The sequence below is a fragment of the Lathamus discolor genome, chromosome 5 (assembly GCF_037157495.1).
Source record: "Lathamus discolor isolate bLatDis1 chromosome 5, bLatDis1.hap1, whole genome shotgun sequence".
NCBI classification, from domain to species: domain Eukaryota; kingdom Metazoa; phylum Chordata; class Aves; order Psittaciformes; family Psittacidae; genus Lathamus; species Lathamus discolor.
In genome coordinates this window covers 66,186,691-66,212,454 of record NC_088888.1, presented here as the reverse complement: position 1 = coordinate 66,212,454, position 25,764 = coordinate 66,186,691, and the positions used below count along the sequence as shown (strand labels likewise).

General features: G+C 40.6%; 1 protein-coding gene across 2 annotated transcripts in view; it reads right to left on the bottom strand.

The window, feature by feature from the left end:
• PREP (prolyl endopeptidase) overlaps nt 1-21,411 on the bottom strand; it is a 94,697-nt gene extending 73,286 nt beyond the window's left edge. The window contains exons 1-6 of one of the 2 annotated variants that reach the window (XR_010613161.1): nt 21,186-21,411; nt 19,819-19,893; nt 13,394-13,527; nt 10,341-10,471; nt 7,560-7,769; nt 6,250-6,371 (exon numbers count right to left, since the gene is read on the bottom strand). Coding sequence is in view for 1 of the 2 variants with exons in the window: in XM_065681144.1 (XP_065537216.1) it covers nt 6,250-6,371; nt 7,560-7,769; nt 10,341-10,471; nt 13,394-13,527; nt 19,819-19,893; nt 21,186-21,377 (864 nt within the window). In the remaining variant the exon portion in view is untranslated. The remainder of the gene's footprint in view (nt 1-6,249; nt 6,372-7,559; nt 7,770-10,340; nt 10,472-13,393; nt 13,528-19,818; nt 19,894-21,185) is intronic. The other variant, XM_065681144.1, reaches the window with a different exon arrangement.
• Nucleotides 21,412-25,764: the final 4,353 nt, after the last annotated feature.

Below are 25,764 nucleotides of genomic sequence, written 5' to 3'. Positions count from 1 at the left end.
CAAAAGGAAACACATCTCAAGAATTTCATAGAGATCTGCAATACTAGCCAGCACACATTTCTCCCATTAAAATAATTTCTACCATTTCAAAACAACACTCACCAGTAAAAGGTAAGGAGGCTATAAAGCAATTGAATGTTTTTAAAATATATTTAGGTCCTGTCAAAATAGGACAGCAGAAATCCTGCAGCGCTTCAACTGGAGTTTTTAAAAACCTTCAGCATAATAATGATTTTGTTGGCATAAGACAGCACTAATCCCTAAATCAGCACTAGTAAAGGAAGGATTATTTCAAAGAGCTGATGTTACTAACATAGTTTGTAGTTTCATTGCTGCCATTCAGTCACTTGGCAATTTTGAATTTATCAGATCTATTATTTCTGAAATATTTGCTGCAACCATCTTTACACCATACCAACATACAGAAGTATTACAATAGCTGTGCTCCTAAGTACTGTTAGTCTTTGAAGAATCAGACTCTTTGAAGTAAAATCTTTACTGTGAAGTTTTGGTTTACAAATTTTATAGATTTTGTTTCAATGTTACCTGTTCTATTTTGACGAAAAGTAACCACGGCTTTGAAAGGCATCAAGGGATGAAGTGGTTTAACTGTAACTTCAATAAACCAGTGGATATTAAAAAAAGATAAATTATTTCAAGCCTAATTAGTAAACAATTTTCCAATTACTTTTTTCTTTCATTACAAAATATAGTTCATTTCATATAAGGAATCCCAAAGGGATACTTATACTGTGTTCTATTACAACAGTAGTAACCATCTACAACAATCCACAGTGAAACTGAAGTCAAATACTTTGTCTACTAGCAGCAAATTTCAAACCAAAAATTCATACATAATTAAACTAAACCAGAAAAAATAACGAGCAGGAGAAGGCTGTCAGGTTTTCAGACTTCCTGACTTTATTTATTACTCCTCAACTAAAATGTCAATAGGAGAGACATTCAAGTGCTTTGCTTCCAAGTAAAGCACATGACAGCGAACCCAGTGAATATTAATGCTGGTTTCTTTGAATACTACCTGGGTCACCACTTCAAGATTCAGGATAAGGAAGAGCTCTCCATTTTTAGTTCACAAATAGGGGCCCTTTGAGTGCATAGTATTATATTAAGGCAACTATATGTATATATACACATAATTCCTTTTTAAGCTAACCAATTAAAAGTTTTACCACCTCTGCCCTTTTTAGTACCAATGTAGAAAAACACTAATCATGGTATAATTTTGCTTCTGCAGAACACGATACTAAAAAATTAGTCAGATTCAGTTATTAGAGAATACAGTTACATTGAGGAAAAGATAAACTGACTTCTCCTATAACTGCAGACATAAACACTACAATCCACAACCTAAAATTCATCTGCAGTTATTTTACAAACTACTGCTCTTCATACACTAGTGACCTTTGCATATGGAACAAGGCAGCTGTCACTGCTATCTAATACACTTCCAATGAAATGGAGCAAATGAATCACATGAAAAAAAAATTTAAAAAAATCAAAGCTCACTAAAAACCAGAGACAGAATCGAAGCTTCACATTTTAATGTTCTAGCAGTCTTCTGGCCTTTTAACATGATGACAACTGGGGCAAAAACTTCCTGTCACTAAGCGACTTCTTGCGACTGTCTGCACAACCCAAGCACCCCCTTTCTGCCCCTCCCCCCCCCCGAAACTGGTACTTTAAGGCTGCAAATGCTTCATTTTTTTTTTCCTAATTGCATCATACTGATTTAGTAAACCAGATTTCAGCAGCCCTAATGATGGGTGATTACAGGAATACACAACTTCAGCATCAGGTCCAACAGAATTATATTCTGAGGTGACAAACATCACCTGTGACTTTTCCTGTGGCTTTCAGCTTGCTTTCAAGTGCAATGAAACTACCACAACATCAGGAACATGGCTATTTAAGAGATTACATAGCTTCCACAGCCTAATGCTCAGCCAGAAAGATTGCCTGCCTGTTTCTTAATAGCAAAACTCTAAAATTCTCCAGACCTATTCCATGGCTGTAGGAAGATATTCATAATGGGCTTCTATTCCAGATTCAGCCTTGACAAAGGCAGTGTAAGGCTTTAGAAAAATACCCACAGACCCATTTTATCCAGCAGCAAGTCTCACCCAAGCAAACTGACAATGTTCTGAGCCCTTCCCCTTCATGCTGCTTGCTCTTCCCCTGTGGATGCTGCACTTCCACACTCCTTCAGTAAAAGCACACTATAGCCTGCACACATCTGGCACAGCTTACTCCTCTGGGCTCTGAATTTCATTTGCAAGACCACCTCCATAGTTGAAATCCATTGATGTTAACTGACAGCTCTAAACATTTAAAAAAGTCAATTCAGAGACTGTGCACTGTGTTTCTTAGACAATATGAGAAATTGTACTTGGTTTACTGCTGGCAGAACTGAGATGGGAGGGTGGGAGGGCCTTCCTCACCCCCTCCTTTCTTTACAATTTACTTTCCTGCTGGTACCATAGAGACTTTCAACACTACCAACTGTGAAAGGCTCTTACATAACCTTTTGTTTAACTTTGAGAGTAACACTCTGGCTGTGAAAGAGAGATGCTCTGCGAGTCTGGAGAAGAAAAAGAACATGCCACTTAAACAGAGAAGCACGGGAAGCTCTTTGCTGCGAGGAGCTGTAACATTGCCAAGGTTTCAAAAATCTTCATACCAGACTGCCCTCTACTGGGATGTTATTCAAATAAACTCTGCCTCTGCTCTTCACAGCTCCCCCACTAGCCCAGAATCTGTACCAGAAACACATATGCTTTTTCTAGAGTAATGAAAAGATTTGATACCCTCTTTTTTAAAACTTATACATCCGACTAACAATAAACAGATTTTGTCTTTCCCTCAGAAGCAATCCACCCAAGTGAGGAGTTGGAATGCATCTGTATTTCTATGCCAACACCATTCTCAGCACCACAGATTTTGAATCAAGCATACTAAGGGCTGGTGTTTAATGTGTAATGAGGCAAAAAAACTGCATGTTGTCTTGTAAACATACTAAGTTGATAAGATTTTACACAACCCTTTTTTGTCCTAATCAGGGACCTAGTTTCTTCTCTCAATTGAAAATATATACCACAACAACTCCCTACAACGCACTTGAGATTACTCAGTTTTAATTATCAGGGCAGTATTATTTTTGTTGAAGTCTGCAAAAGAAGTACCTTATCAGGTGTTTTTCACTTGTAAGCAATATATTTGTCCTTCAACCCGACAGTTGCAAGACCTGCAAATTCTGCTTTAAATCCAAATACAGAAGATCAAGCTGTCCCCACTACAGAGAAAGACTTGGTAGTTTCAGCTAGACCGTTCTTCACCATAATCTGTCTTCACTGGAGCTTGTGTAAAACATAACCAAATGTATCTAAATATCTGGCCTATCAAAGCTCTGTAGAATAAAAACATTTATTAATCTGACAGGAATGCATGAAAGCAGACTTTCATAAAATGTTGAGCTGCACAAAGCTGTATTTTAAAATCTGTGGCAGCATATTAGCACCAAGTAATAATATTCAGCACAATAATTTAATTTTTACTAGTGACATCTTAATTTCCCCCATTACTTTGTGGTGTTCCACTTTCTCAGATAGATAAAACTGACCATAAAACTAAGCTAAAATAAGCTTAGAATAAGCTAAAAGAAGATTTTTTTACTTACTGCACAAGAATGAAACCACATTTTGCAATTGCATTGTTGTGTTCTGGGGTTTTTAATTGCAGAATATGTTTCTTCCTGACCATTAAAATCCATTTTTCATTAGTATAAGGATGACAGAGCCACATTTTACAGCTGAAGCTTACAGCACAACCCCAGATTATTAGCTGTTTTAAAGTACTTTCACTTAGATAAGCTCTGTTTATTTACCAAGGTGAATCTCTGCTTTACCACGCCTCCTTAAATTAGCATTTCTTCTTAAATATCAGCATCTCTGGAAGTTTATGCCTCTTAGATGTCAAGAAAAGAGTCACAAGCAGCCATATAAATTTATTAAACAAGCACCCAGAGTAGTGGGGTGTTTCTCTATTCAACATCCTCCCCACTTTCCCAATACTTACAGGGCTGTTTCAATTCCAGTGGCTTCAGAACTGGTAGCTGTGCTAGATTCTATTATTTTTTTATCCTACTGCAAAAGTTACTACTATCAGTCCCTTCTTACCACCTCAAAGATCTTTTGAGCATTTAATGTAAGAGCTATATATTCTTATTAATGACAAAATTTCAACGAGAGATTTAATATCAGATAAAAAGATACTTCTTTTACATTTAAGGCTGGCCTCAAGCTTTTCTTTCACAATAGAAGAGCCAGGAGATGCAGGCTGCTTCTGGGCACCTCGGACAGGCAAACTCTTTGCTACTCTCTGCAGGCACTGTACTACGAATTCTCTTCCATGGTCCTTCCCATAGTCATTTCTGTTATTTCTGATCTTGAGATGCTCCTTCAACTTAGATAAGAAAAGGCTCTGTTAGTATGCTATTATCTCAGAGGTGGTTTTGCTATTTGTAAGAGAAAGGTACCTCTACACCCAATACAGAAGATAACATTTTCATGGGATTTAATGGCATCTGAGACTGCAAATTTTCACTATCCTAAAAAGATGTATAGTCTAATGAATCAGACTACAACAGCCTTCCCCCACAGAACTGAATTTGCCTTCATAACAACATGTGTAGTTTAGCTCATGACACTGCAAAGCAGTAATAATAAGCATCACTCATATGAATCAGTGGATACATCACTACAAGACATCTGTTACAAACAGGAAACCCATTTATTTATGGAACTAGGGAAAAATAAGGATAACTACTTCCAAATTCTATTTTATTGCCAGTTAAATTCAACAGAACTGATTAGTTTTAAACAGTAAAAAAAAAATAATAATAATCCCAAAGCCCTATTTGCAAGTTTACACTGCTATTCAGGACAGTTGTTAAAGGTAAGTTTCACGATTCAATGAGATTATGTAAAAAAGGCTCTCTTTATTCACAGAACCTACAGGTAAGTCTGATTTGTATAAAGAAAGCTCAGTGTGGTCACCTTGCTGAGGAGCCTTTCACATTCTCACTCACTCTCTCATTTTGAATCCCACTGTTCAAATTCTTTGAAAGAACTTTTCTGGCAGCCCACAGAAAAGAAACCCCCACCATATTCATAGGTTAACGTGTTGAAAAGTGTCACATTTGATGACATAGGGAAAAGTAGTTCTATAAAATGAACACACCAAATCAGGGCAAAATCATTTCATTTTCATCAAAAGCATCAAACCAAAAGAGACCCTATAGGGAAACAAAATGTACTGATTAAACACAGTAGCTAGGAGAGTAGGAAGAATTACAACAGGTTTTTATCCACTGCAAAAAACACATCAGCTCCCTGATAAACACAATGATCACCACTACATTCCAACAACACTTAAAACAGTGCCTCCAATCAAGCACTGTTAAATCTAATACAAATAATAAAACACACATTAATTACAAAACTTAGGGTCTTCTGAATCATTCATGGAAAGCACAAAGCAAGATTACCTATCATTGTTCCCTGGGACTTTGCATAAGATGGTACTAGCTCAACAAAATAAGCTTAAGAAATCAATTCTAGCAGTCACCTGTTTCAGTTCCAGTAACACAGTCCACACTGTATTTGTGTTGATAAAACTTGCTGTAGGGAAAACTGTAAAGTCTCTGTAAAGTCTCTACTGTAAAGCACACAGTATTAACAGTTTTTAACTTGCATGCCTCCATTCTTCAAGTAAGCAGAATAGATGCATTTCATTTTCAGGAAAGACATCACAAAAATAAATCTGAATAAAATAAATACATGGCAAGGAATATCTAGACATGCTGATTATTGGAATAAGCTTTTTGCGCAGAGACTGAAGGCTGCGGCTCAACACTGACTAAGGAGAAACAAGAACAGTGACACATTGTCCATCAAATGATCCTTCTGTGTCCTGGAATGTGTATCAGTGAAGTGTCCTCAGTGAAGAAAAAGGGTATGCGATTGTGTCATTATAAGCTTGAACACCAATGTAAAGCAAACTAGACAATCTTATTTTCAGTAATTCTTAGTCAATGATTCTTAGCTCAGTGATCAACTCTGCAACACTAATGAAAAGTGTTTGACAAAATGTTTTCTGATTTGTAGCTACTATCAGTGTTAGAAACTGAAAAAATTAATATAACGATGACAAGCTTCAGGGTGTTCACCATACCTCAGCTCCACCCATCCATTTTGGCTCATCAGGAAATTCAGCACATAGGATATCTTCTGACTGGTTAGTTCCTAACACGTGATAATGCAGCTTTTGGTGCAGATTAGTGGAGGTCTCAGTACCTAGTGAAATGAAGATATTTAAACCAATTAGTTCTTAAGGAAATCCAACAACCAAATAAAACCCTTAGAAAATTCTGTATTCCTTTGCATATAAAAGAATAATTTAGCAGAGAGAACTAGCATTGCTTCAGTCTACAAACATTCACGTCAAAACAAACACCTCCTTACAAGACAAAACATAACATCAAACCATGCTGCAAAACTGTTACCCTTTCCTTTTATTGCTGACAATACATTCTTTGAATTTATAGATTTACCACATCAAGATCTTCTTTCTATAAATACTCACCAAGCAAAGAAAAACAACAGTCCCTGCCACCCTCTAATGCTGTTTTTGGTCCCATTTCACCCTGGGCAACTGAGGGAGATTTATTGCTAAGTAAGATTCCTAGAAACCTTCATATTTCCATTTGCTGAAAACAAAACAAAAGAAGTCTTTTAAAGCACTGCATGAGGTGCTACGTGATTATTTTGTTGCTGTTGTTGCCGCTTTTGTCCCAAGACTTCACCTTCTGAACTACAAACATAATTAAAAGTAAAAAACTTGCAAGTCTGGTAAAATGACAGGCGACAAAAGCAAAAGCTCTCTCCAAGGTTTAATAAAGAGCACAGCTCCAAAAGAAACTTATCAGTAGCCCTGCCTTATAGTAAGAGCTGCTAAATTCCTTCCCTACTAACACTCCTCAGCAATTTATTCCACCTTTTGCGCTGCTCCTTGAATTTTGCTAGCATAAACATTTTCTGTTGCTGTGCTGTGAACCACAGATGAATTATTCTGGCTGCTAACAAAAACCTTATGCCCCAGATTGCTGGGGTATATCTGGTCTATCTCCCAAGCCACTTAACCTACCCCACAAAAATGAATAAGGAGATCTAAGCAAGCTGTCACCAGACGTCAAATTCCAGCTTTTCATACACTTTGTATGAAAGCCAAATAAATCATTGCAGAGAAACAGAAAAGAAGCAGCAAACTTTTAAGAGAAAGACAGGGACAGACAGACAAGAGGATACTCACACTAACTCAGCATAGGTTTTGGTCATACAAGACGTAATATGATAATTAATTGTATAAAATACTACAGCTAGTTATTTCAATATAATCTCATAGAGCTAATTGTTTGTTACACCAATTTACTGAAAAGGTAACTTTGCTTCCCCAAAGCATGCAATCAGTACAGCCATACTTACCATCGCTTTTCCCATCTTGTTTTGGATAGCAGTTATAGAACATGCCTTTTCCATCATGAGTCCATGCCATGCAACTGAATTTAACTCTCTCCAATGTGTCAGGAAGATCCTCAGGACCTTCTACTTTCATAAACTTGATAGTAACCCAATCAGAGCCACTAGAACTCAGGCCATATGCAAAGTATTCACCATCTTCACTGAATGCATAACCTAGGAAATTGGAGTCAAGCAAAATAAAGTAATAAGCAGCAAAAGGGATCAATATTTTCAAGAAAGTGTTTGTTATTTTGCCACACAACTTATTATTATTTACTACACACTAGCCAAATCCCAACAAAAGAGAGGTGAAATTAGGAAATAGTTAAAAGAACTGTGTTCAGTGAACACTGAGAGAAGAGGGTATGTTCTCTAAAAGATAGTGCAAGCAATTGTACCTGCTATCACTTGGGATTCACAGCACTTTTCTAGTCTCTGTGGATTTCGAGTTGTTCACAGATATGAGTCCAGGCATGCATACTTGGAAAGCATGCACATATCACTTATCCCCAACAAATGAATTATGATTTGAGTAATAATAACTTCTCCTTCCCTGAGTCTGGAGGAGAAGCGGAGACTGAAAATGCACACAGAGAACTTGAAGTGAAATTTCAGGAGAGAAACAGTAGCAAAGAAGTCAACAAATTGAGATGCAAGCAATGCATCCTGAAATATAGCAAATAACACTTCAATATTGGAGTCACTGAAAACTAGACCCTGCAGAAACCATCAAAACTGAAGTAACTGGAAAAATTTGCCACTGGATGCAAATGGATTAATCCCCAGTATGCTTTGCTAAAAACTTTGATATATCTGTTGCTCTATCCAAACTGAGGAAAACATGATTCTGAAAAAAACTCAGGAGCTTCCAGCATAGCTGATAAGTAGCAAACTCACTCTTGCAAATCAAGTGAGGAGATTAAATTATCATAGGCCTGTACAGACCTCAAACTACTGAAAAACCACACAAACAAGATGCATTTCATAGAAGTCGTAGGTTTGAGAGGCACCATTGTGCCTTCCTAACATACACTCTCCCATAAGAACACAAAAGTGGCCATTCTGATTCAGAACCAAGATTCCACCTAGCAGTCCCCAGGAGTAACCACAAGGAGATGCTTACAAGAGTAAGAACAATGCAAGCACATATACTATTTTCCTCATTCTTGCAACCTCTGACTGAGTTTAGCTTGGGAGACTTCATTTCCATGAAGTAGCTGGTTAATAATCCTTAGTGCTTCCCTCTTCCTTGACCTTGCCTTTAAACCCAGTTTTTTGCACCACCAATGTCCATTGGTAAAGGGTTCTACAAATCTACTTGTGGCATGAACCATCACCTTCTTTTATTTGCTCTGGACTCCACTCCACTGCCTTAATTTGATATCCCCTAATTTTTGTAATAGAAAAAGGATGATTAACCAACCCCTTTTAGCTCTCTCTCCATGCTACTGCATGACACAAATTATTCCATAGACCTCTTATTATATAGCTCGTAAATTGTCCCTTTTCCAAGCTGATTGATCCAGGCACACTCAGTTGTCTCTGACCTTTGCTCCATACCCTCGATTGTTCCTACTGCCCTCCTCTGAACTGTATTTCAGAGCCCCTTTTGAGCTGAGGGGACTGGAACTATATTTAGTATTCAGTGCTACTCTATAAATCTCTGGGTTGCTAATGTAATTGTGTTTTCTGTTTCATTCTCTATTTCCTTCTTAATAATTTCTGATACTTGATGTGCTTGTTTGGCTGCTACCGATAACCAGGCTGACATTTTCATGGAACTATTACAGAATAAGAATTGCTCCCAAGTGGTCATGGTCAGTTCAAAGTCCATTCCATCCATTCCTCTGCAAATGAGATTTGGATTGCTTGTCCCTGTGCTTCACTTAATTTATCTGCACAGAGACTTTTACTTCTTAATTTATTGCCCATTTGCTATTGCGAACATCTTGCAGCGTTTCATTCTTCAGCTTTCACCTGGAATAACTCTGTATCTTCCCCAACACTGCTGCCTCACTGCTCACTCCTTTTTCTAAGAAATATGAACATAGTGAACAGTGCGAGTACTAGCATAGCCCCTGACAGAACTCTACTTATGATTTCTACTTTGACAGCTGATCAGCTGTTCCTGTCTCTGCCTTTAAATCAACTATGTATCAACATCAGGAGTTTCCTCCTCCTGTTCCATAGCTGTTGGTTCTCTAAGTGCATTCAGAAAGAAACTTTGTCATAAGCTTTTTAGAAATACAGAAGATCACACTTAGAGACGCATCCACTATTTCTGATTCTGCCCTTTATTTTTATTAGCTGGTCTTGAACAGTTTTAAAGGCTTCTAGGTCCAAGACTCTTCCTTCTACAATAACCCAACAGGGAGTGGGAAAATGGGCAGCTAACTCAAGTTAAAAGCAACAAAGTAAACACAACTAATTTTGTGATTCTCATAAAAGTTAATGTTACATTCCTCCACAGTCTCTAACTTACTGGCTTGTGTTAAAGATGCAAAATACAATTTTACAAAAATTAGTCAATATAAATACATATGCTTTTTTTCCTTGCTATGGACGGCCATATTGTTCATATTTCAGTGGAAACTTGCTACAAAATTGTAAAAAAAGATGTTGAGAAACTAAACAAAGTTAACTGTGAATACAATGTAGACTTATATTCTTCTGAAACACTATACAAATCCTCATGCCAACTTCTGCTAAAGACCTAGACTTAGCAGGAACTTCCATCTCACTGACCTCGTAATGCTACAGTGCCATCATCAGAAAGCTTATTTGGATCAAGAAAAACTTTGGCATCAGCATCCAAGGAATCTTGTACATATAAAACTCGCTGGTTCTGCAGTCCTGTATTGTAGAAGTGGAAATACCTAATAGAACACAAGAGGTAAAAATAAGTAGGAGAACTCAGATTTTCAGCTAGACGAGCATGAAAAACTTGTATGAGATTGTCACAAAGTGGAAAACAAACAAACAAAAAGACAGACAAATACATAAGGCAAACACAAGCTTCAAGGCAGGGTAGGAATCCCAGTTTCCTCTGGGGCCAACAGGGATTTAACCATCCTCTTTTTTTTTGCCCCCTTAGTTTAGAGGAAGCCCAGACACCAATTTCTAGGCCTCTAAAAATGAGAGGAATCTCATCCCAGTGATACAGATTGTACAGTAGAGACTGTAGGATACATTCAAAACATCTTTTAAAAACAAAAGCTGCATTTGACACAGTTCATTTCAAACAAAGCCAAGTATACTATAAACTCTGCATAAATCACTGTTGAACAGCTCTGTCAGCCTTATCATTTATCTGTTACAAGTATTGCTACAGGTTCCCATTCCCTGTTCTAAGCTCTGTTATTCATACAGCTACCTTCAATCTGCATCCAGTGCCAGACAGATGCTTAAATGAAACAACTGAAATTTTCATCTGTATTTCCCACTGTCCCTAAAACTGTATGTTTTGAAAAAGCTGCAGAAGCAGAGAATTACAGAATTCTCTTTAGTGAGGGATACTCTTCACATCGTAAGACAGTACAGAGCTCAAAGAAATAAATATCTCTATGTAATTCATATGTATTACACTTTCCTTCTTTCATAAGACTTCTGAGTTTTACTACACAAACCCATGACTTAACAAATCAAACAGCAGCTTCACCTGGAGGAACAAGGAAATTTATGGAGTAATGTTCAAACCTACATATAAGTTTACATATTCCCTAAGACTGTGCAATATTTGGATACAATTCTGGGAACCTGGTAAACCCAGAAGGGGAAACTACACTCACAAATGCCTGACTAACAATCTGAACTAGTAATATGTTCAAATACTAACAATAATGTTCAATGAGTGACAAAATTGAAAGATTCAGAGGAGTAGAAGATACATAGTTTTCCACCTGACCATACATTTTCTAGCCAATTCCACCTCTGAAATACTGGACAATAAGCTTGGAAGCAAAGGTCAAAAAATGTGACAGACACACCACCTCCCGGAGCACTCTTCGCTTCTGGAGGTTCTACAAAACAGCGTTTCAGACACTGTCTTTAGCATCTATTCTTCAGCAGAACATTGAAGAAACTAAATTTAAGAATTTCTAAGTGTCACAGGAAGTTTAGACAGTTCTTCAAATAGAAAAGTTCCTCTCCCTGCCCCTTACTAAGTCTTACTTAACTTGGTAGATCCTTCTTGATCACCTCAAACACCATAGCACACAATTTTTAAACCCCTGTGATTTAAGTTTAGCATGTGTCAACAAACAAGAGTAATACTAAAAAAAACCCTAAGATGACATCTATTAAAATCAAAGTAAACTGTCATAAGCTAAAGCACATTAAACTCCTGGTATAAATGTTCTTCCCGGAGGACAGTGTGTTGCATCAAATTAAGCCTTATCTCTAGTGGAGACTATATTCATCACTGCCATGAACACTTCTGCAACATCAAATTTTAACAGCATTGAAGATAACCACACGCAGGCATGTTTGTACTGTACATGGAGAATGGGTCCAAGAATCCAGAGCAGTCACTGACCAGGCCTGATTCAGCATAGCTACATTTGCATGAGCATCACATACAAAATATTATTGGCCTAATTCGCTCAGAAAAGCCTTCTCCGGATGCAGCACTGCCCTAAATACCTCCATAGCTTCTGGGCTTAAACCTCACACTGACATGCTACACCAGTGACAAACCAGTATCAGCTTGGGTTCACTCCTCACAGTGTACTTTCACAAAAACCCACTCAGTACAGACTTTTCCTCCCTTAATAACAAGTACCCACATCTTCCTCACAGCATAGGACAGATAACTAAAGAGTAGCAGATTTTCCCCAGTATATGTGCAGAAATCTTAAGGCAATGAGACATCTTCTGCTCTTTCCTACGGATGACAGTGAAAACATACCAGATATGCTTGGGTGTCCACTCAACAAAGATGAAAGAAATTGAAAATACCACAAAAGACAATTTGTGTTTCACATGATTTAAGAATGGCTAGTTATAACACTATCTCTTTTTCAACTGCCAAAACAGTCTTTAGATGTTACTAAGTTAACCAGCAGTTTAATCCTTTTACTCCCTTCCTCTAGGATATTGTTAGTGTTTCTGAAAGAGGTCACAAAACTGAGTAGCAGCTTCAGTCTCCAGACCTTGGGTAACCCACAGAAGCTTTGTCTAACCACAACATTAAAACAAATAGGCTAGATATTGGAATATAGGAAGGTTTGTTTATTTCTTAGAAGACAGATCTTTTTGCATCACTTGCCTTAAGTTCTCCAAATGATTCTTCCCCTATCCTCTTCAGGTACAGGATAAGTTTTTCATGAGAGAATCCCACTGGGTATGACTAAACAAAAATCCTACCAGCTGCTCAAAGTACAACCAAAGTAAGAGCAGTGTTTTAGCGAATATTCAGAACAATATGCACATGACAGACTTGTGCTGTTTTCAGCATGAGGTGCCTTTAACTATACTGAGAGTGACAACCCCTGAAAGGAACTCCTAAAAGTTTTACTTTTAAAAAAGTCACTCTACAAAGTTGTCTGAGTTTTGATAAACTCACAAAAATTCCTATGAAAAGACAACAAAAAACCCCAAGAAGATAATATGATTGGGAACTGGAGACAGTCAAACACCTTGTGCTCTGCATCATGCAACCATATATATTAACAATGGCTTACTTTTCCTACTTCCCAACTATAAAGGAATTAATACAATTTATAATTTGCTTTGTTACTAGTAGTTGCTTTTGACTTGCTTCACATTCATCATCACCTACAAAGACATTCCTCACATACCTTTTTCCTTTCTTGAAGTGGCAACTGTACTTAGGATAATCGTAGAGTTCAGTCATTCGTTCTTTGAACAGCCCTCTGACAGGACACTGCTCGAGAAAGGGTACTGTAAGCTTGTTCTGAGCCTCCACAAATGCCTGAAAGGAAACAATCCCCCCAAAAGAGACATGAACTCAAGCAGAAACATGTTTCCCAAAGGAAACCCCATTTTCTGAAGCAATGCGTCACAGACATCTTCCCCCCATACAGGTTGTATAGAATGTTACACCTGAAGATTCTTATACATTTACATTACGGGATGCTGGGGAGGAAGTCCCCGTTAGGGACTGTAGTGACAGGACAAGGGGTAACAGGTTAACGCTTAAACAGGGGAAGTTTAGATTGGATATAAGGAAGAAGTTCTTTACTGTAAGGGTGATGAGGCACTGGAATGGGCTGCCCATGGAAGTCGTGAATGCTCCATCCCTGGCGGTGTCCAAGGCCAGGTTGGACAGAGCCATGGGTGACATGGTTTAGTGTGAGGTGTCCCTGCCCATGGCAGGGGGGTTGGAACTAGATGATCTTGAGGCCCCTTCCAATCCTAATTATTCTATGATTATGTCACAATACTGTAATAAGACTGATCTTATATCCTGAATAACTTCTCTCCATGGCATGCACTGAGGAAGCCAATGTTCTGGCCCAAAACAGCCCAGATTCCTGCCATTACTCTTAAAAAAGAGTAAAAAAAAAAAACCCACAAAAAAACACCCAAGCCTCATGCTTTTAAAAACTGTCTTTATATTTACCTAAATGGCATAAAAAAGCTACAGTATATACCCTTGAGATACCATCTTCCCCATCTTCCCTTACTTCATCACAAATATACATCACTCCAACACTCTACAATAGCTTAAGAAATATAAAGAAGAGAGTCCCTTTTGCCCACAGACAGCATTACTATTTCAAGAGTCGGAAAGGGCTGAAAGATGATACAAAACATTATGTGCACCATCTGTTCATCCTATTAACATAATACAGAGGATTAGTCCCAGACAGTATTTCCTGGAAAGGTCAAAGCACTGTCCATAGATCAGTTCTTAGTTACAAAAGGCAAGAGTACCTAATCTTGGAGAAGATAACTTTGAGGAGTCTGATTTCTTTCTCTGAGTCACAAACACATAAGGACAGTGGCCAAAAACATTACTACTCCAGCTTTTTGTATAGGCTGCCACTCCCATGGCATGCACAGAAAAAAATGGCATTCAGTTGGTGTTAGACCATTTCTATTTATAGCACAGTACATTAACATAAAATTAATACCTAAGTGTCTTAAGGGCAACCACAGCTACTAAGAAGCAGACATGCAGGCTCTTCAGTCTCTAACACAGAGCAGGAAGGATAGGACACAGTGTAAGTGGTTGATTCACTGCCAGATATCACAATGATGGCTGCAGTATCACTCTTGCACCCCAGCCTCTTTCCTCCAGCCTTAAACGCTGTCCACTCATCTCTTGCTTACACAGGTCTCTTTCCCAGTTGCTCTGAAAGATGCTATTGTTTCTACCTGTCATAAATCCGTCACACAACAAGCATATGAACACAGGACAACTACAAACGACAACAGTGAACTGCACTGCAGGGCATGACTCAGAGAAACAGCAGGGCTACAATCCATATTCCATATTTGTGTTTGACAGCTCTTCAGAAAAGCCAGCTGCTGTACAGAGTGCCTGGCGTACATTCACCAATTGCTATGAATGTTAACTCGTTTACTAATTCTTCAGGTGAAAAGAGGAAAGAATACAACATAAATCCCTTCAGCAGCATTTTACAGACATGTCACATGCTAAGAAGTGAGCACATGGGGCAAGTAGAGAGACACTCTCCCTCCCATTTGCCTTGCTGATTCAGCAGTGCATAGCCAAGAGCTGCACTACATGCCAAGCTGTGTTTTCAGAGCCTTGTTAGGCCAAAAGGTAAGGGTGAAAGTGCATTAATTATAGTCAGTCTCCACCTGAGATGTGTTTGTTCATGCCTAGCAAAGCATACAGAAACTGATAAACTTTAAACACGTGAGTGCAGAATTAGTAATGCTCTAAGAGCACTGGGCTAAGTGCTGAAACATACTAGTTTAACAACACATGGTTTGGCTACACACAAGGCAACACTCAAGGATGACATAAGAAAGCAAGCACTATAGCACTGAAAATTAACAGATTCAGAAAGCTAACAATGATGTCTTTTGGACCTTTATTCAAAATTAGACTTTACACATCAGCAAGAATCAAGTCAGGAAATGACACCTTAAGAAAAAGGGAAAAGGTGAATGCATTGCCAAAGAAAAGCAAATTTTTGCTTCTGTTCTCCATTTGAGGATCATAGCGGCATAGACAGCTTTAACACCCAGCATGGCAGCACAGCACAACCCAGTGGTAAGTAAAAACTGACATGCAGCCTTCACACACACCCCCCACCCCACCATCAGATGATGAAAGAACTTAACAAACTCTACCCAAGAATTATGTGTATCTGAGTTTGTTTTCTCCAAATGGAAATGCAAATTTTAAAGACCACATACACAAAAATCTGAGCAGCACATGCTACGCAAATAAACTACTCAAATTGTTGTGACATTTTCAGAGCAAAGATGTCTTTAAAAAACATGTATAAAACCATCCATTGCACTGAATGGGCAAAAGCACTTTCCAGTTGCATTTACTGGACAGAAACTGGCACACATCTCTTTCATGTATCAACAGCGCAATTGAAACAGTAACATTGCTGCGAAGGCATACTGCAGCTGTGTGCTACTCACTTTTAACTGCAGGGCCACATCTTAGCACATCTGCTTTTATTACTTTCATTTCATTCAAAGAGGTGACACAAACTTTTCTTTACAAACATGGTAAGAATGCACAACAGCATGCTTACATACTAACTACCGCACTCACAGCTGAATCAGTAGTAATTCTGCTTCTACAGAAACTTAATCTAGTTTTCCCCTTTCCCCTTAGCACGCACCAAAGATTCGAAGACTATTTGTAAAAGAGAATGATGCTGCTATCTGAAAAAGGAGGTAGGAATTACAGTTTTTTGAGAGAGTTCCACCGAGAAGAATCCAGCCCAGTTTGGAAACTCCGTTGTTCTTACACTTTTAAGTACAAGGTTGTACTTATGTTCAAAACGCAATACATAATTGAAATATTGCTCTACAGGAACAGGTGTCAGCAGAAATTTTCAGAGTAATGAACTCCATCCACCATGCTGAGCTAAACAGATGCCACCCAGGCTATAGGGCTAACAGTAACTGTGTAACTTCATAAGCCTATACAGATTCTTATTTTACCTGTAGAAATCTACATCTCTTGATTGATTGTAAGCATTGAACCAGGACAGAATTTGCTAGCAGAAGAAAGGACAGAATAAGGGTCTAGGTGAAAGACTGCTATGGTCTAAAAAATTGCTTATTTCCCACAAAGTGTAAAAATGAACCAAGAAGTTGAAAAGTCCCTCTAAGTCAACCCAACCTGTTGCTGGAAACTTACACAGGATATTTTGACTTTTCTCCAAAATAAACGGAGGTTTAGGATATTAAGGACTGCATAAAGAGAGAAAGCAACTTGGAGGAAGAATGGGAAGGACACAAGTCTCAAGGTCAGTGACATGAAGGCTTGAAAAGCCTACAGAGGATGCTCCAAATTCTCTGTGAAGGCTGCACAGTCATTCAACTGCCTCTACACTAGCGTCTGGTTATTTTTGATCTGGTAGGTGCAGAATGGCTATTCTGCAGGAGTTCTGCAAACTATTTCAAGAACTTGGGAGATAAAACTATTAAGAAAAGTTAGCAAGAGTGGCCATCAGCAACCTCTGCTGCAGAGCACAAAGGAGTGGATAATAAAGCAGATGAAAGGAATTTAGGACTTCAAGATTTTTACTTTTTTTTTGGCCTCTTCTATGAAAAAGCAAAATGCTTTATTTCCCTTTGTTCATTAACTCCTGGAATTTTGGAAAAATATGACATACACAAGAACTCCCTCTACTCTTTGCATCATACTACTACTGCACTGCAAAATTCTGCCAAGGCATGTGTTTTTAGAGTGTAGGCAAGTAAGATTCAACAATATTTTCATTCCACCAACATGACATCTTGTGTCTTGATTGCTGCATTTTTAGGAAGATGTTATAATCCTCCATTCCTTATTTTGCTTCCTGTATAAGCTACAACCTCTGGAGAATGAGATTCACCTCTCTCCAACTGTTCTCACCCAACCTGTTCAGTGTCATAAGAAAATTAAACACTGTCAGGCCTTGGCATTTTCTCAATCCTAACTCTTCCATAGGATCCTGTAAACCACTTCAATAGATATTTCTAAGGCCTCTGAAAGAAAGACATAACCATATCTCCCCACACATACTTTCCTCTGAATCTGGCACAGACTATTGTATGTATGTTGTTTCTTAAGGATGCCAAAATCAAAAAATCAAAATACTCCCAACTTTCCGAGTATCTAATTTTCAATGTTGTCCTAGGTTCAGCAGTAGCAGTCATTTTTTCTGGTATAGAGGACGATGGCTGAAGCACAAATACAGGGAGGCCTGGCAGACTGACTGTATCGTACTCTCTCTCCTGCTCTGAAAGACTGTTACAAGAGATGGAGCCCGACATCATGGACCAGATGAACTCAGCAGCTTTACAGGGATCGGTCCCTGCACTAAGGAATGATATCTCTCACAGTGTGTGTGTATATATATATATGTATGAAATGAGTGATGGTATATTGAAAAATGTGGCATCTGAGCATGACGTGAAGGGTATGGAATAAGGAGTGGATACTGTCCTGGGTTCAGCAGTAGCAGTCATTTTTCTCTTTCTTAGTTGCTGGTGCAGCGCTGTGTTTTTGACTTTCGGCCTGGGAACAGTGCCGATAACACTGATGTTTTTAGTTGCTGCTCAGTAATGTTTACTCTGACAAAGGACTTTCTGAGTCTCATGCTCTGCCAGGGAGGAGGGGAAGTAGGGAGGAAGCAGAGACAGGACACCTGAACCAGACTAGCCAAAGGGGTATTCCATACCACAGCACGTCATGCCCAGTATATAAACTGGGGGCAGTTACCCGGAAGGGCTACACCACTGCTCGGGTTGGGCTGGGTATCAGTCAGCGGGTGGTGAGTGGTTATATTCTCTCCCCTTATTTCCCTTATCATTATTATTATTGGTGGTAGCAGTAGTGATTTGTGTTATACCTTAGTTACTGGACTGTTCTTATCTCAACCCATGGTAGTTACATTCTTTCAATTCTCCTCCCCACCCCTTCGGGAGCGGGGGAGGGGGGGGAGAAAGAAGTGGGGGAGTGAGCTAGCTGCTGCATGGTTCCAAGTTATCAGCTGGGCTTAAACCATGAAAATTGTTAATGTCAGTGCTAGAGTTTTTCAATAAGCCCTGTTCTCAAATGGACCTTCTTAATCCACATGAGTCTTTACATATGCTGATAGATTTGTAAGAAGGCAATTGGATCCTAACTGTACAGACAGTAAGTTCTATTTGACCACCCTTTAGTTCATCAAGTTGTATTATGTAAGCACATAGATGAGAGAATCTAGAAGAAATCTCACTAATGGAAAGCCACCCTGCAGAATATTTTTAAACAGAGATCCTGCCCTCCATCATCTTTCTGACACTGTAACACATACTAGATACACACCAGTGGTTTAGATCTGGAACTAGTTATCACAAAGTTATTAGCCATTACAGAGGAAACCCCTTCCACACTGTCACCTACCACTTTCTGGCCATCACCCCTGTAATGCCCTGTGCCTTGACTATCAGAGGAACTGGATCACAGTCACACTTGTTCTTTTTCAGGATTATCTCTCAGTAAAAGACCAGTTCCAGCAGCACAGGCTAGCTATACCAGACTGCAGGCTGAAAAACACTGCAACATCTGCAATAAGAAACACTAACAAAGCCTAACTTCAGGAGAAAAATGGATTTGTCTGTTTTTTAAAAAGGGATAAGGAAATAAAAGATTCATACACTGTCACTGTAAGAAGAAAGCAAGCCAAAGGAGTTTCCTTTCTACCCTTTTTATTATGGCAATTATGGCATTTATTATTTATTATGACAAATTTAGATGCACTTAGGACAGTGGATAAAGCACTCTAAAATCAGTGGTTCCCTTCAGTGTGATGACATCATCTTGAGCATTCATATTGTCCAAGAAAAATGGATCCAAGGCCAAAACAAGGCCTTAAGTTTTCCAGATTCTTTTATCTAGGTGATACCAAATGTTTTAGTCTTTCCCCCACTAACACAAAGGTACAAAATAGTGGCATTATTGTTGGCTCCAAAAAGCCCTGGCAGGTCCTTGAAAAATACAGTACGCATGCACCTAGTCTATAAAAGAGAACCATGTAGAGACAGCTACTCCCATACAAAGAAAGGTTACCTTTGTCTGTTCACTGTCAGGATCTTCAAGCCAGCAGTATGGGTCACTTATTTTACAGCCATGATAATCCAACACCTGAATTTATAAAAGACAGTACTTTTAAAAAAGATATGCACAGATGCTATTCATCAAGGAATGACAGCCATTAAGATGAAGGGTATTTTGGAATTTCATAAAAGCAGATAGCGCTAAGAAGCAAAGAAAGAGAAAAGCAACACCTTGCTTGCACATGAGCTGTTAATATTACCATCCTTTGATGGCACCATGGCAGCAGACTTGTCCTCAGAAAACACACAGAGCATCAGGGAAATACAGAACATGAATATAAATTCCTTGTACAATATAAGACTAATAAAGTAATAATAAGAATAAAAACACCCCCTCCCAAAACAACCCCAACCTCCTCCAAATCCAGTGTCCAAGTCAAATCACAAAACCTGATTACTGGATGCACTCAAAATATGCCCTGCCTACTACTGCTACTCACAAACATATGAGTAAAGTACATACATAAACTAAAAACAAACAAACAAACAAAAAATAACAAAACACAAAAGACTAATCCACATGATTGAATTTATCTACTTCCTTCCTCCAATGCACAAAATAAGACCAGACACCTGCCGTTAGAAGTTGCATTGTTCAGCCTTTCAGTCAGCTACAAAAGCAAATACTTCAGGTTTTTCTAGTATTGGCTCCTGTTGGCAAACATTTTGGTTTAAAAGTAATGTTAGTTCTGTAAATAATTCCTGTACTCAACCCTTTGCAGAAGGCAAAGACAACTGAACCCCTTTCAGCCAAACTTCCACTATAATCCTTGCGTCTCAAGTTACTACGGATCACAAGGAGATGGAACTATTGTACAGCTGTGCCACCGTTTAAAAACGGACTACCTGCCCCTCTGCACGCAACTACAGCCCTCGTTGAGGCCTGGACTTCCTTGTCCGCAGCCGTACTGAAGCGGCGGGATCTGCACGCCGGCCCCGCGGCCGCGAATCCCGCTCCCACTGCTACCCCGTGGCCCCGGCCCGGCTCCCGGCCCGTCAGCCTGCCCCGGGCGGCGCTGAGCCCGCACACGCGAGGCGTGCCCGCAGGCACCGGCACGACGGGCAAGAATCCTGCTTCCACCCAGAGCCCGGCAGCCGCCGCGGCCCACGGCCGCTAAAAACCCCACACCCTTGACGAGAGCGCGCTGCGGTTTTAGCGGCCGAGGCCGAACAAAGCCCCGAAAGCCGAGAAAGCACTAACACCCCTCCGCCGAGGCGGCCCACCGCGGCACGGACGGGGCTGGCGAGAGAGGCTGTCCCGCGGCCGGGCCCCGCAGCCGCCACACGCCGAAGGGCTGCCCCGGCAAGCGTCCCACTCACGGCGGTCTCGTCGCGGTACACCTCGGGGTACTGGAAGGCCTGCATGGCGGGCGGCAGCGGAGGGAGACGGGAAGAAGAGGAAGATGAGGCGGACGAATTGATGCGCGGAAACGACCTCGGCGCTCGGGCTCGGGCTGTAGCGGCAGCCGGCAGCAGACGCGCAGCGCGGCCCAGGCGGAGCGGAGCCGCCATCCAGCCCGCCCCCTGCCGGCGGGCCGAGCCGCACAGCGCCGCCTGCAGGGGGCCGCCACACCGGCGCCGGCGAGCTCCTCAGAGCCGCGCGGGCGGCGCCGGGCCGGGTGAGGGGGCCGGCCGCGGACGTCTGCGCCGGCCTCGGTGTGTGCTCGCCCCGCGCGGCGCGCCCTGCTCCGGCAGCGGGGTTGTTCCGCTGTCGCCACGTGGCGAGCGTGTTCCGTCTTCCCTATGCTAAATGCGTAAAGAAAGGAATAACGGGGTTTTATTCTTTCAGCTTATTCCTCCTCTCACTCCCCTGCCTTAACAGGGTGTGCGGGGAGCTCAGGCTGTGCACTGCCGGGAAAACAGCAGCTGTTTCACGGGTGGGGGCTCAGGCTGCTGGAGGCTCACCCAAACCTCGAGTACATTTCCATTTCAAACACGCTTCTCCGCACGCTACCCAATCTCCCCTTCGCCATAAAAGCAAAGGACAAGCTCCAGCACACCAGCCTGGCTGGTGTTTGTCTTGCTCACTGCCTGTGCCAGCGGCTCTGGTCCGCGGCCTGTCTGGTGTTTCAGGGTGGGTGACCTCGGGCTCACCCACCACGTGTTTGTTTTACAATAGTGTTAGAAAACTTGCAGGCATTTTTCCTCCATCAAGATTTTCCTTCCAGGTAGTGACCCAGGGTAGCCCCATACATTGGAAACACTCAGAGGACGGGTTGTTGTTAGCCCAGCAGCGTGGCCGAGCTGCCGTTCTTCCAAATAGTCCTTCCTTCAGAGCTGCAGCAGCAGCCTTGTCAAGGTGTTCTGTCAGCTTGGCAGAGACTTCCCTGCAGCTCATCCAGGGTAAACTCATGTGTACCTGGTGTGTATGGCTCCAGCTGGAGACAAGGTTTGCACGCCATGGTATTCAGGAGGTCCATGAGCCCAAAGAGCATTCACAGTTGTGAATAAAGTAACCGCCCCGAATGACAATGATGTAAAATGTTTCAGAAATGGCAACAAGTGTTTATAGTTACCTGCTCACTTACTCTTAATGAAAAGTTGACATCTCTAATTGGGCATCCTGTGGCGAGGCTGCAGTTGGTGTGCATAGGAGGAAATAAGCCAGCCAGCCAACCATTATGAATGATGACTATTACAAAGTGACATAACTGTGTTCATCAGCTTCACTTACATCCTAAACAACACCTACACAGCTTCTTGTCTCTTGTTCCATCTGCTTTGGTCATTTTTCCTTTATTGCCTTGTTTTTTTGTTAAGCTCCTCCCTTTGCTAGGCAGGAGCACAGCTGCCCACTACACTGTACATTGTGGCACTCACAAACAGGCAACCAGCCCAGTGGTTAATGGCAATGCCCTGACACGCCCATTGCTGATAAAAGCTTGGTAACTGTCTGAGCAACTTGCTCAGGTAAATAATGGCAGGCAAAGGCTGCTGCATTTCTGTCTAGAGCTTCCTGCACAGATCATGTGTGGACAGAAATTTGCATCCATGGGAGAATTATTAGTTCAATACCTCTCTGAAGCATTCAGCTTGCCTGTGTGCCACACAAACAGTGTATATATACATGTATCTGAGAGTTTTGAGCATCCTCAACTGCAGATTCACTTCATACACAGCAAAGGCCTTGCATCTGATTCAGAGCTGCAGCTTACCTGAAGAAAACCACTTCCAGCCTCAGGATGTTGTCCAGGATGAACGCATTTCACATTTGTCAAGAATTTCTTGATGTTTAGCAACTCAGTCAGGGTTGTGAGTAGCTGTGACTGAGCAGCCTTACATCCACATATCCTGGGCATTTCCATAATGGCCCCGTGGACCAGCTTCAGGATGCTGAAGCAGTCCTCCTCGGGTGTGCTGGGCACAGGGAGAGATTCCGGCCTGCCGGGAGAGGGCAGCCTGACTGCAGCCGGCACACATGAGCGCCAGGAGGTTTTCAGGCTTCAGCAGCCCTTTCAATCCAGGGCACGGTAATTCCTGAATGGGTTGGCAAGCACCCAGTAATCCAGTAATTATCCATTACTATACCTTCCAATTCATCCCGGATACGGAGGAGGCGGGAATATGCAAAGAAACCCAAGTACGCGGTTGTCCAAGATAAGATCTTTGGGCCTTTATTTTACAAGCAGTAATTTTCTTTCAAAGGTGAGCACCAGGGACAGAAAGTGAATTTTCTCTTTACTGTAAATTTCTCCTTTGAAGGTGGAGGCAGGGAAGGAAGACACACTAACAGCAGCAAAAGGAGCAAATCTACGCTGTTTGATATTTTCTTATCAGAAAAGCAGTTATGCAGGTTACATAGTGTTTAAACCACTGCCCAAAACAGTTTTTTTCTTACCAGGGACCATGCACCCCCTGTACAAATGAGATGGAGTGTTCAATGTGCTGTCTGTTAGCAGAAATACTTATTATGAAAGGTGTAGCAATCTTCTCCTTTTTTCAGTATGTTTGCTTAACACAAAGTTAAAAGTGGTTAGTAAATATTTGAAGCTTATCTTAATTGTTTGGTGCTATAGCAACAAGTAAAATTCTATTAAATTGTTACTTTTTCTTGGGCCTAATCAACCCCATAGAGTTCAGATATGAGATTTGCTGAATTTTGAGGATAACCTAGTGAGTAAGCAAAACAAATTTCTTCCTGTATTTGGGAGGGGAAAAAAGTTTGAAAATCTCTCTGTAATCTTTGTCATCTTACTGCATTCTCATGTTAGCATGAATTCGATCATTTCAAAAACAGATACTGGTCTCTGCTGATATTAATTGTGCTGATCACCCAGTCATTGGCAAATCTCTTTCAGCTTACTCAGCATGTCCAGAATGACTCACTGCAAGTAGTGTCTTGACTCAGTAGGAAGTGACTTCATAGTCCTTGTCAGGGAAGATCGGACAGAAAATCTAGCAGCAGATTTTGGTTTTACCTTTCCTTTTCGTCCTTTCCCCAGCCTTACTCCACCATTATGACTTAGCAATGACTGGAAACTTTTCTGAGATAGAAAGAAGCCTGATCTCTACCTTTACTCTTGTTTTCGTATATCTGTTTTTTATTCCATGTACCTAATTGTAAGACTGTTCAGACTGTTCTGCTGTTCAGATATTTATCAGCAGGTGTCAGCAGAACCTCAGTTTTTTACAGTCATGAGCTGTGCTGAGGTGTACAAATAACTCGAGTTTCAGAGGAATGTGACTCTGAAAGTGTCTGTCCTGCTGAAATTCTGTTTCGAAAGCACTGACTCAAGAGCCTAAATCCTGTTGATTTCGTGTGAATCTTTGATTCCTAAATTATGTTCATCTACTATACATAATAATTATGAAAATCGTGTATTGTTTATGGATAATTGAAGGGTTGCTTGTTTTTTTAGGCTGAATTATTAAGTGGCTTACATAACAAAATAGGTTTTTGTTATCTCAGTTACAAAAACTTCTACCTGATGTAGGTCTGGTCAGTATTTGAAAGTACCATCAGGCAAAGTAATATTTCATTGTGGTAAATTGCTCTGCGCACCATGGGACATGATGGGTGCATTTAAGTCAGTGTAATGATACAGAATCCTGCTCTGACTTGCCCTGGGGTTGTGCATTGGTGTGCTTACACTGCTGGTGCTGTGAAGTCAGTTAAGCGATGTAGTGATGTCCACATGGGGAGTTAGTATGGAATAGCAATTACAAAGTAGTATTTCAAAGTATTGGAATAGCAATTACAAAGTAGTATTTCAAAGTATTTCATCAGGGAGGCAAGCTGAACCATAACTATGATATGATAAATATATATAAGCTGATGTATGAGTATCAATACAGAGATCATAATATAACTACACCAAATTAACAGTAAATTTGTTTTGAAGGATTTTTTTTGGGGGGGGGGGTGGGGGGGGCAGGTGAAAGTTAAGGTGTTTAGGCTCACCTTTTCCTCCTCTAGTGACCTTATCTGTGAAAAGAAGAATGTAAAAAATTCTAATCCTAGAAGAAGCTGATGACCACAGTTTTTAATTGATGCTCTGGTTTTATTCTTCAGTTTTTAACTGAAAACAATTGGCCATTAGAAGAAGGATTTCTCAAATACCAGAGGTCACATAGGGAAAACTGGGCCCTTATGTCCCTGCATAGATAGTCAATACTCAGCTTTCACTGAATTTGGTGTGATTGGTTCTTTTAATAAGTTATCAGGGAGGCCCACAGTGTTTGCAAGGTTAGGTGCTGTCTACTTGTGCACCAGATCATTGTGTATGCCTGACACCTAGGTTACACTTACTCCAGCATTTCTGGAAATGTATCTTAATGTTATGCAACTCAGCTGGGACCCCTATGAACCATTTATTTTGCTGTTCTTCTTAACAAGGGTATTGCAGAAAAGTTAGAAGGGTTTGAACTTCCCTTGCTACATGGCATTTAACAGGGGAAA